The sequence below is a fragment of the Carassius auratus genome, unplaced genomic scaffold, assembly GCF_003368295.1.
Source record: "Carassius auratus strain Wakin unplaced genomic scaffold, ASM336829v1 scaf_tig00037409, whole genome shotgun sequence".
Lineage (NCBI taxonomy): Eukaryota > Metazoa > Chordata > Actinopteri > Cypriniformes > Cyprinidae > Carassius > Carassius auratus.
In genome coordinates this window covers 1-12,272 of record NW_020526376.1, presented here as the reverse complement: position 1 = coordinate 12,272, position 12,272 = coordinate 1, and the positions used below count along the sequence as shown (strand labels likewise).

Genomic DNA, 12,272 nt, shown 5'->3' with positions numbered 1-12,272 from the left:
TGGAGATTGTAAAAAGGGGCATAATAGATCCACTTTAAGTTGCTTAAATGTTGATCTCACACAAAGCTATTGAGCACATACCTATATGAATGTTGTCATTCATACAGTTTTATTTTTCACTGTTTGTGTCACTCCAATTTATAGTTTTTACTTTCATGTCACATTTTGAAGGCAAAACAAAGCTTTCCTCTGCTATCTGCCAGCTGTTTTTGTTTGTATTGAGTACTAGTGGTTTAAGACAGTGATATTAAAACACCACATTCAGTGTACATCTTATTGATGATTCATTCTGTACAGAACCTGTATGCAAGCTGTGCAAAGAATATGAACGAAACACACTAAATTGTATGTTCCTGTGGAAAACCACTATAAGAAAAATGCTTATACTGTGGCTTACTGCATTAAGACAGGACAAAATACATTATACAAGGGAATGAATCATATGAACACACCAAAAAAAAGGTTTCACGTTCTCCTATAGAAAACAATATGCTTAACACATAGTGTTCATATTTTGGGCTCATCTGCTTTTCTGTATATAGAGTGAATCATCAATAAGCTTTACATTGAATTTGATCTTGAAAATACCACCGTCTTAGTATATTAAGGCGTGTTAAAAAGCTTTTTTCATGATAAAAGAGTTGAATAACTTGTTTGTTCACATACAGTACAGTATTTTTCTTCCTTTGAGAGGTGATCGAAAACTTTGTGGCATGTTATGCAGTTCTGTGGATGTCTGAATTCACAGTACTCATAAAACATTAAGGAAAAAAAATCCTAAATGACTTAATTCTGATGTGTGCATCCATTGGACATGCTATTATCCCATGAGGCCATTGGATATGTTTTGTGAATGGCAGTGCAAGCGCCACAACAGATGCTGGTATGACAAAATGACATATTATGTATATACAGATTACATTCATAGAACATACTTTTTTAAGTAATGACTGTCTTTATGAGTAATTAAAATTTTCATTTAACTGGTTCAGTCAGAACCACTGATACATTCAGGAACAAAACAAGTGAATGAGCCATTTAATAATTTACTCAAATTTCTTCAAAATGCTCATTCACTAAAGGGGGGGTGAAGTGCTATTTCATGCATACTGAGTTTTTTACACTGTTAAAGAGTTGGATTCCCATGCTAAACATGGACAAAGTTTCAAAAATTAAGTTGTACGTTTGAAGGAGTATTTCTGTTCCAAAAATACTCCTTTCCGGTTTGTCACAAGTTTCGGAAAGTTTTTTTCGAGTATGGCTCTGTGTGACATTAGATGGAGCGGAATTTCCTTACATGGGTCCTAGGGCACTTCTGCCGGAAGAGCGCGCGCTCCCGTATAGCAGAGCACTGAGAGCACAACAGACTTCACTGATCAGAGGGAGAGCGTCGCGAAATGTCACAAAAGAAGTGTGTTTTTGGTTGCCAGGGCAAGACAACCCTGCACAGATTACCAAAAAAAAAAAAAAAACAGCATTTAAGCGAACAGTGGATGGAGTTTATTTTTACAGAGCATCAACGGAGTTGTGCAAGTGTTTGTGTTTGTTCCCTGCATTTCAAAGATGCTTGTTTTACAAACAAGGCCCAGTTTGACGCCGGATTAGCACATCGTTTATTTCTTAAGGATAATGCAGTCCCAACGAAAAAGGGTCACGATCGTGTGTTGGAACCGCAGGCGGTGAGTAAAACTGCTTCAAATATCTCTTTGTTTTTAAATTAGCTCTCAGCGCGTAAGCACATCAAGTAAACAACATGCGATGTTGGCATCAAACTGCACTTTCCACATGTACACCTTAAAAAAAAAAAAAGACGACATGAAGTGGAACTTAGTCATTTTCCAAAATCGCTAAGCAAATATATAGTTTCAATACATACCACATAGAGACGTCCTGCTGTAGTCGTTGCTACTGCTGCTCTTGTTAAATTTCAGCCTCTGGATCTGATTCTGGATCATAAATATACGCTGAATCTGACTGTTAGCCATGGTTTGTTTTTTTCCTCACGGTAATAATGTCACAGTTTCCAGACGCTCTCAACGCAAAAGCTTACTCACGCTCGTGATTCTTTAGCTCCGCCCACACGTCACGCCTCCAGTCGCTCGGGTTTTTCCGGGAAAAAAACGTACAGACTATCTTTCTCTTATAAATATAATAAAACTAAAGACTTTTTGGAGTTATGAAGGATGCAGTACTACTCTGTACTCAAGATTAACAGGATATTGAGGGAAAACGAGCATTTCACCCCCCCTTTAAGGAACGAAACTACACTAATGTGTCTTGCTGCAGAAACGCATAGTGATGAGAAGATCTGAATATAATTACATTGGATTAATTAGATCCGATTCCTGAATAATCCATCACTCAAGCAGTTAAAGGTTCTGGATTTGTTTGGAACTATTTTCACAGACCAAATATTTGGAAATGTTGTGTCTGCTGAAATGTAAGTTACCCAATATTAATAGTTTATTGAACTTCTGTTCGAAAGCAAACATCGCACTTGCAATCATGTTGTTTTTCTGAATATCAGCACGCAATATCAGCATTTTAAAAAATCTAGCAAAAAGTAAGACATTGCAACCTCAGTTGGATGTGTTCTGACAGCTCATCCTGCCTAGTTTTTAATATGCATTGAATGCAGAAACAGAAAGGGTGTGATGTGTTGTGGGATTTCCAAACTTCTCCACCCACATCTTCCTGCATTCTTTATAGGTCAGCCATATTGCATTCTCTGCTTCTCCCGTTGTCTTCCCTTTTCAGTTTTTTTTTTCCCGGTCCATTTATAATCTATATACGACCCTCTTATCTCCTTGCAGGCTACTGATGTGTTCAGAAGGGATCTGTACCTCCCTTCCTAATGGGAGTGAAGGCACGCATTGTCGGCTATTATATCGCCCTGCCTTGTCATAATTACTGCTGCCTCTGCCTCTAAGTGCCTGAGATCATAGCAGTTTGTTGGGCTCAAAATGATTAATTACACACAAAACTGATTGCTCTGGTTCCCTTCTGGGCTGGTAGGTCAGACACCATGATGGGTGCATCTTATTTAATGTCTTTTTCCATTCGATATGTGGATGTTTTTCGTGGTTAGAACTGTCCAGAGTTATTCAGGTATGAAAAAGTGATTGATTTCCAATGCATTCCTTTTGTCAAATGTTTGGTAAAATTTACAGTTTGGTTTAAAAGTCTAAGAGCAAAATTAATTATTAAACCTGGAAATGTGCAGGAAGTTTTACTTATTTTCAACAAAGAAACATTATGATGGAAAATGTACATGAAATACAGAGCATAAAGAACAATTTTCCAGGTCACTTATTAAGCAAATTTGTGAAATTTCATGTGAATTCTTGTTACAGACAGGTGTTCTGGATTGTACTAAATATCAAAATACTCAGATCATTCTGAAATCACGCTGGATAAAATAATCCTCAGGTTTAACACAAACTTCTGGAGCTCATGCATTTGCTGTCATTAAAGCAAACTGACAATAAACCAAATACTAAGGCATTCAGAATTCTTCTCTTTTTTTTCATTAAAATTGTTATTCTTATAAAATATTTTGTTATCAAATGTGTTTCATTAAATTAGAAAAATACAAAATGAAAGCATCAAGCTTTTTGACCCCGCTGTACCTTCTTGCCGCCGATATACAAGGACTCGTCAGATTCTCTCCATTCTTCTTCTATGACACTCTTGTGAGATTTTGAGGAACTTGTAAAGTCCGTCTGACTCAGTCACACTGGGGAACAGCTCTAATTTCTATTTGATGGTCCTCAAACACTTTTATATTCTTCCTTCCTCTGAGGCTGGAACAAACGACGTTTCACATTTTATTCCCATCAGCCCTCTGGGTTTGGGTTCATAACAAAGGGAGCTGAATGTCAGATTCGACAGTCCTCAAACTGTGAAAAAACAATCCGGACCTGGAGCTATGCTTTTCTTTCCAGCTCATTCAAAAAAGTTGAGCTCAATATATCATGGACGCGACCGTTTGCTGACCTGCGTCTTCACAGTCAGGAGCTGTCATCCTTATGAAGAATTTCCTCAGTGCTCCTGAGCAAACCTGTCATTGACAGCATATATATTTCCCAGATTAGAAAAAAAAAACCTGTTGCTTTTCTCACTCATGTTGCAACAGTGGCAGTCTGCGTATACATGCTGTCTATTCCTACAGTGCCTATTGGGCCTGATGCTGAGAAATCATGCCTAGTGTGTGTTTTTATCTATAAGTGAGTGTTTAAGCAAACTGTACCATGCCCTCTGAGACAGACAGTGTTTACAAAGCATAGCAAAAAGGTCAGAAATGAGAAATGAGAAATACCTGAGGTTGCAAAGGCAAAGCAGCTGGAACATGTATGTTCTTTGTGTGTGCAGAATGCATTGTTAGACACTGTACAGAAACCCAGCCCAAGACTGTTTTATTAATAAAAGTTACACGTCCAACAAAGAGGAGAGGAAACAACAGATTCCAAAACACTCCCATACTCCATTGGTTTTGTTTTTAGCTAAGTGCTTTTAGCGAGCACAGCGGCCTTATGTAAGTTTAATGGTTTTAGCAGATGTCTGTGTTTATGGCAGTGTATTAATGTAAAGAGCAGATAGTCTTGTCAGCATGCCCACAGTCCGATCTCTTTTCAAATGAATTTTACAGCGACAAACAAGAGCTATTAACCCTTCACATGACTCATCAAAGTGTTATTCGCACACATACATATGTGTACTCACAATGCAACCTAAACTGGTTTTCCACTGTGAAAAAGAAGTTTCAGCAACCTCCAAATACTGAAATCTCTAGTAATAAATGTTAATCACACACATTCATTTGAGCTTCCCTGTTTACTATTATTTAATGCACTGTATGTATGTTGTGTCGATCATTGTTCATATGAATAAAAGCCTAAATTAAATCTGTTCATCATATAAAGCGATCATGACTGTTCAAGTTAACTTGGTGGAACCTGTTCAGTTCATATGGATTTAGATGCCTTTATGACCTTTTTGGATCGTCAAAATTTAGGTTGTATGGATTTTCAGTGGAGCGGCAGAAACCATAAAATAGTTGATGAACAAAAGTCTTATTAGTTCAGCACAAGGGTAAGTGATGGAAAAAAGTGACGGAATTTTCATCTTTGGATTAATTATCCCTTTATGTCTTTTTAAAGGCAAACTGAAAGGAAACTGATGATGTTTACAAGGTTTTCATTATTTCACCGCTTTAAACAGGTGTGCTCAAGTTAACATTTGAACTGTTAAAAGCTGAGATTAATGCAGAGATGTTTGGTCTGGAGGTGTGTGGTGATGTACAACACGGAGGACACACTGAAGAGTGCTGTGTCTGGGTCTGTTGGACACAGTCGCTGCTGTTTGTGTTCACAGGCGACATGACGAAGCATACATAATTAACCCCTGTTGTCAGGTCTGACGAGTTGTCTTACATGTCCACACTTGCCAGTTTTGGCTTTTTTATGTGTGTCTGATTGTTTCTCAATCACAGGGAACTACTCTGTTTGTCTTTTGTTAACTGTCAAATTACATGACTCCATACAGCCCTGAGATGACACATCTATATAGAAAAAATTTGAAAGTTTCATTAGAAATTCAAGTTTGATGTGAACTACTGTTCAAAACTTTGTGGACTGCAGGATACCTTTATTTTATCATATTTCAAATATATTTTAAAATATATTGTAAAAAGTAATTTTATTCACCCTAAACAAAATAAATGTCTTTACTGTCGATTTTGATCATTTTAATGTCCTTGCTCAATTAATTAATTTCTTATTGACCTCAAACCTTTGAATAGTAGATTACTATTTTCAAAACATCATGTTAATCTTGAGTACCATAGTATTGCACTTTCTGAAACTGACGAACCCTGAAGGAGTGTATTTGGCACAGAAATACTCTGTCACACGTCCAACTAATTTTTTTTTTTTTTAACTTTGGCCATGGTTAACATGAGTATCCAACTCTTTAACACTGTAAATAATGCATGAAATAGCTTCAGAACTCCACTTTAATGAATACTGAATTAACACATGAACGCCCACATTTAAATTAATTTCTGCATCACCCTTCTGTAGCATATTATACACTATCAGCTAATATTCAACTATAACCTTACAACGAATGCATTCAACACAACTATATTTGAAGTACATTTGGATTTAAATCAGTATCACAGAAAGTCTAGATAAAACATCAGCCTTAAAAATTGACAAATAATTCTGTGGGTGTCTCTTTAAGAGGAGAAATGACTCTGAGATGGAAGATTTTAAGACATTCCAATCATCTCAATTTTAAACTGGGTGTACTAAACCATAAGGAATCTAAAAATTCCCAAATATAAACTCACAGATTTTTCCTGACAGAACTAGGTAGTGTGCAGGAAGGGGTGAGCCAAAAGTGCGTGCGTGTATCAGTGTGTGTGAATGCATAAACAGGAAGATCTAAGGGTTCCCTCACTGACAGGGCATCCATTCAGATAACTTTTCCTGCTCTGTGGCTGGGAACCCTGATGACTGGAAGAGAAAACTAAAGAAAGTTCAAAGGGGGTGAAGAAAGCCTGCTCAGATCTCAGCCTGAGGAGGTAATGCATTAACATTCTCACTGCAGGTCATCAAAGACAGTGTAAGCGTGTGTGTGCATGTGTGTGTGTGTGTGTGTGTGAGGGCACAGTGTGCTAAAATCATTCAAATATTTCATTCTTTGGCCCAGAAAAATCACAGGTTTAACATGAGATTAATTTTATTTGCAGCATTTTAAGTTCAACTTGATTGGAATGCATGAGGAAAAGGTTTTTTTTTTTCTTCTGCGACTGCTCACCAAGTCTTTCACAATTGTAATCATCTTTTAGAGTTTTTGAAGTTCACCTAAAGGTGAAGTGTGTACTTTTTGTTGATCTTAAAATATTTCCACCAGACCCTGCATAATATGCAGAGACAACTGTAAATAAACCATTAGTGGGTTGGTTTCCCTGAAAATAAATAGTGTAGCTCTGGTGCTATGCAAATATTGTCCTGTTTGAGCATCTTAAAGGAATAGCTCACCCAAAATGTTTAATTCAGTCATTATTTGCCCGCCCTTCTGTCCGGTCCAGAGTTATTTATTTACCTAAGAGAAGAAAGTACTTTTGGGGGGTTTTATATGTGTCATGTTTTGTGTAGCATTTGGAATTCAATCTTGTGCATTTGTGTACAGAAAACCAAATGCCAACGTCAGGATTCGTTCTAAACAATAAATATATTTTAGGTTTGTGTTATTCCCTCAGCAAACATGCAAGTTGTTTGGGATAATTCAGTGATACTTGAAGCTGGTCACTGTTCTCTGCACTTATATGGACTGAACAGGCCATTTTTTTCTCCTTCTGTTGTCCGAGAACAACACTAGAGTGAGTAAATAATGACTGAATTTTCATTTTTCATAGCAACATTGATTCAGACAATAACTTGAGTTTGTTGCAAGACTATCTGTTTGCTCGACGCGCAGAATAAGCAGAACCTTGAGAAAACCAATGTGAAAACAATCTTTAATTTCATGGTTTTAGTTAGGATCATTTGTGGTACACAAATTACACACTTCACTTAATAATAATTTCAAATGTTATGAGGCCATAAATCAGCATGCATTATAATTAAACACAATAAATAAATAAAAAGCAGTTTTGTGTATGATGTTGTTTAATTACTGGAAATTTTTCAAGAATCATTTTGAAGACTGAAGGACCGCAGTTCTCTACTTTTGCTTACTCTTGCTTTCCCTCTCTTTTAATCATCTGAGTTGAAAACAGAGCCAAATGTGAAGGATCCTTTGCTGGAGTTAAGCAAAGAAACTTATTTCACCACCGCAATCTAAACCAGTTCTCCACTCCAAATCTGTACAGAATAAATTGCCACAGAAAACAAATGACGGAGTTCAGAAGTCAAGAACTTGTCTTTTTTTTAATGAGGACAAAAACCTATCAACACATCTAACCTCTTCTGCTTCATTTACTGCCTAGCTCTCGCTGGAGTCACTCGAGTTCTTTTTTTCTTGTGATTTGACTCTCTCTACTTTTCCTCTTGGGCTTGGTTTCTGCTGCTCTCCCCTCCTACATCTTCCAACATTTAAACCTTAACATTGCCAAGAGCGAGCTCCGTTCCAGTTCGGAAAGGTCATTTTAAATAAATAAAGCAACGAGGAGGTATCTAGCCATCCCACACTCACACTCATGCTTTAAGAGGCTGTGTGCCAGTTTTGTTCGTCTCCTGGAGATTCATTTGCCTGGCGGGCACCAAAGAGAGTTAAACAAGAGGAGTAGGACTTCAGATTCCACACCTACTCAGTGGCTATGTCTGTGTTAGTCATGGAGCGCTGCTTGATTCTTTAAATGTTGTCGTGTCCTCAGCACTGGGGAGAGAACAGGATCCTAACACATTAACATCCCCTGGAAGCATGGCCATGGCATTGCAGTTTAACAGCTGTGCTTATTTGGTTTTGGCGAGATAAAAAAATACAATAGGTGTACAATCGTGAACAATGTGAAAGACATCAACAATACACAGCCATGAGACATCAAACTGAATATATATAGACTCATGCTGCTTTTCTGTGCTGTATTTTAAACAGTTTTACAAGACAATATGATATTCTATTATGTTAAAATACATTTAATTATATGAATAAACATTTTCAGACATTTTAATTGTGGAATTAAAAAATGTGTATTTAGGATTTTATCATTTTTTAATGGTTTTATGTTTTCAGTTGACTATGTTCTCAATGTTCTCAGTGGCCAAAGAAACATTTCCCAGAACAATCTTGAGTTATTGATTTTTTTTTTTTCACTTACATGATTTATATCTGTCCTCATAGAATGGCATTAATCTTTCAGTACAGTTGATGTTTGCTTCGTTATGTATTTGCATTCTATGTCCCTTTTATGAGGTGTTCCTTTTGTGTTCTTAAAACATTTCACCTGTTCCACAAGTGTGTCTTCATATCACTGTGCCCAGCCCTACCCAGAATACTCAGGGAATGCAGTGTGTTAAATCATCTCAAGCAGCTTTATCAGATCTTGGAACAGTGGAGCGTAGAGGACTCTCAAAGAGTGGTTTGTCTTTCCCAGGGCTTAGAACTCTCTGAACTCAACAGCTTACCCCATCCAGACACGGGTATTTGTTTACAGCGGCCCAAATTTGGGGCTTTTTATCACAAGCTGGAAGAGGCTTTGGGACGAGGAAGTGCTATACAGCAGGGCTTCTTATCTTTAGCTAGATACAAAAGCAAATCCCTTGGGTAATCCTGCTCTCTCGTTTCATTTATTGGTTAAATAAACAAATAGTAAATGATTTCCCCTGCAATGCAGATAGTTACAGAAAGGGGCTAACTGTCAGTGATTGATCATCAATAGTTATTTTTAATTATTAATTATCATAACTAAGTCTTTATAGTAAGGCTTTTGACAATAACAAAGATATTCCAAGATATAAAAAAAAAAAATAATAATAATAATAATAATAATTCATTCCGCTGGGGACAGTGGGACACCATCATTTCAACAGGCACAGAGTTATGATCATTTATTACCTGGTTGATCCCACTGCTGCCACAAGGGAAATACTTTGTTTATACATAATATATAATTTATGCAAATTTATTTCCACTGTATTCTGTCTGTATTTTGTTTTCATTTATTAATTCACCTTGCCCATTTTTTATGGTCCGCTTCATTTAATTTACTCTAAATACTTTTTCTGACTCTAATAACATCATTAACACCATCATAATAATAGTAAAAAATGACTGATTAAGACAAATATCATGAATAATAATAATAAATGAAAAAGTATTATTATTATTATTATAAGCCTAAAGCAAGAGGCAAACAAAATAAAAATGTAAAAAATAGTCCAACCCCTCCCACCGCCCTTCCATATGATTTACATAAATGTTTAATAGAATTTAAATAGGGCATAATTATTCAATGAAAGCTAAAGTTAAAAGAGAACATATACATTAAAAAAGTTTTGTACATTTTTAATGTATAGTGGTTAGAGTGGTTAGAAGCCCATCCATATTCAGTGAGATGCTCGGCATTGGGAATGAATGGGTGCTGTAGATGCCCTCGCCCCATCCGGTTCCTCTGCCCAATGAAAACACACGATGCACCATGATGGGACGTCACGCACACTGGCGTAGTGTCGGGATTGGAATGTAACAAGAGTAACAATCGGAACAACTGAGACATAGGTGACTGGGCTCGCGGATAAGGAACTCCTTTGATTTTATTAAAGGAAACATCTTGTGGAACTTCGCTCGCTGTCCCTCGTGTTTTCGCCGAAAGGGAAACGCCGCTTGCCAGAGCCGGTGTCCCGATGAAGAGGAAATGTTCTTCTTGCGTGTGTGAAGATCCACAGAGAGCGCAGGAATAAGAGACATGCCGGATTCGTAAGGTTACCTCGTTGCCGTGAACTGCCCGACCGTAGACTATTATTGTTTCGGAGGTGAATGGAGTTACACTGCGAGCGGAAGGCTGTGTTTTAGTCTGGATGCCACAGCATCGGAGATAAAACTCGGTCGTTGTTTTATTAACGACTTTCCATCTTATCCAGTGGGACCCGCTGCTCTCCAAAGACAAACTCCACGAGTCAGTGCCACCGCAACTCTCCGGTGCGAGTCGGACCGTGCGACGCGTTTATCTAGTGCGTCTCCTGTCAACAAACGGTGCATTTTTATTATTCCGCCGGGGGAAAACTAAATCAGTGAGTAAGCATATCTGCTTGTGTTATAATGATCTTAACAGGAACGGTCACTGTCACGGCTGCACTGTGAGATGTTGCTACTGGACCGACGAGTGAGAGCGAGGAACCCGGAGTAAAATCGCCCACATGCGCTGGATCAATCGCTTGCTGTTCGGAGATCGGAATCTGAAGAGGGAAGACGTGAGTTGTAAATCCTCGCAGGCTGGAAGATGGCGGAGCGGTACTGTAGCTGGAGGAGGTGGTGTTGAGAGACAAACTTCCAACCGATTGAGATTTATTTGCAAACACCGCGATCTGGCCTTCAGGACACATGCAGGCCAAAAAACGATATCTGATCTCACTCTTGACTGGCGCCTTTCTAGTTCTGCTCTTTTACTTTGGAGGGGTGGTCCCTGGTCCGGCGGCCACCGGGTCCAGGAGCCGGCATGGATATAATCGTCCCGAACAGCCGTGGCCACACTTCTCGGATCCCTTACAACACTTAAGCCCGTGGGACCACTCGGACACGGAGGACTATAATGTGCACATATCGCCTAGGCAGAAGAGAGACGTTAACTCGAGCGTTTTCAAGGGCAAAAAGTGCCGCATGCAATCATGCTTCGATTTCTCCTTGTGTCAAAGGAACGGATTCAAAGTGTACGTGTACCCGCAGCAGAAGGGCGAGAAGATCTCGGAAAGTTACCAGAACATTTTAGCCACCATCGAGGGCTCTAGGTTTTACACTTCTGACCCTGGTCAAGCGTGTCTGTTCGTCCTGAGCTTGGACACTCTTGACCGAGACCAGTTATCGCCGCAGTACGTGCACAATCTCAAAACCAAGGTGCAGAGCTTGCCTCTGTGGAACAATGGCAGAAACCATCTCATATTTAATTTGTATTCGGGCACATGGCCTGACTACACGGAAGACTTGGGCTTTGACATCGGTCAGGCCATGCTGGCCAAAGCGAGCATCAGCACGGAGAACTTCAGACCCAACTTTGACGTATCCATCCCCTTGTTCTCCAAGGAGCACCCAAGGACCGGTGGGGACAGGGGCTACTTGAAATACAACACCATTCCACCTTTTAGAAAGTATATGTTGGTATTTAAGGGGAAACGCTATTTGACCGGCATCGGCTCGGACACGAGGAATGCCTTACATCACGTTCATAACGCGGAGGATGTTGTTCTCCTCACCACCTGCAAACACGGCAAAGACTGGCAGAAACACAAGGACGCGCGATGTGACAAGGACAATGCCGAGTATGACAAGTAAGTTCTCAAACTTCTCTTGTTCTCACGTGAACGCATTGTAGACTTTTCTGAAGTTAATACTAAAATCTCCGCAAAAAACACAGCAGTGTTAACTACAGTGGTCAAAATTACAAAAATGTGCTATCCCATGTGTGAATGGAGTGCTGTATTCATCCAATTAATGTTATTGGTCTCAGTTTCTAACAACTTAATTTACCTGTGAAGTTGTCGCCATGTAAAAGCAACTTCATCTTTCGGTGTCACTGTAGGTCATTTTTAACGGTGAACCTACTTTCGGGA

General features: G+C 38.8%; 1 protein-coding gene across 1 annotated transcript; it reads left to right on the top strand.

Annotated features, from left to right (window-relative positions):
- The first annotated feature begins 10,555 nt into the window (after positions 1–10,555).
- On the top strand, positions 10,556–12,046 carry LOC113083119 (exostosin-1b-like). Its single transcript, XM_026254381.1, has one exon. It carries the CDS (start codon positions 11,050–11,052, stop codon positions 11,992–11,994), a length of 945 nt encoding a protein of 314 aa, XP_026110166.1. The 5' UTR covers positions 10,556–11,049; the 3' UTR covers positions 11,995–12,046.
- Positions 12,047–12,272: the final 226 nt, after the last annotated feature.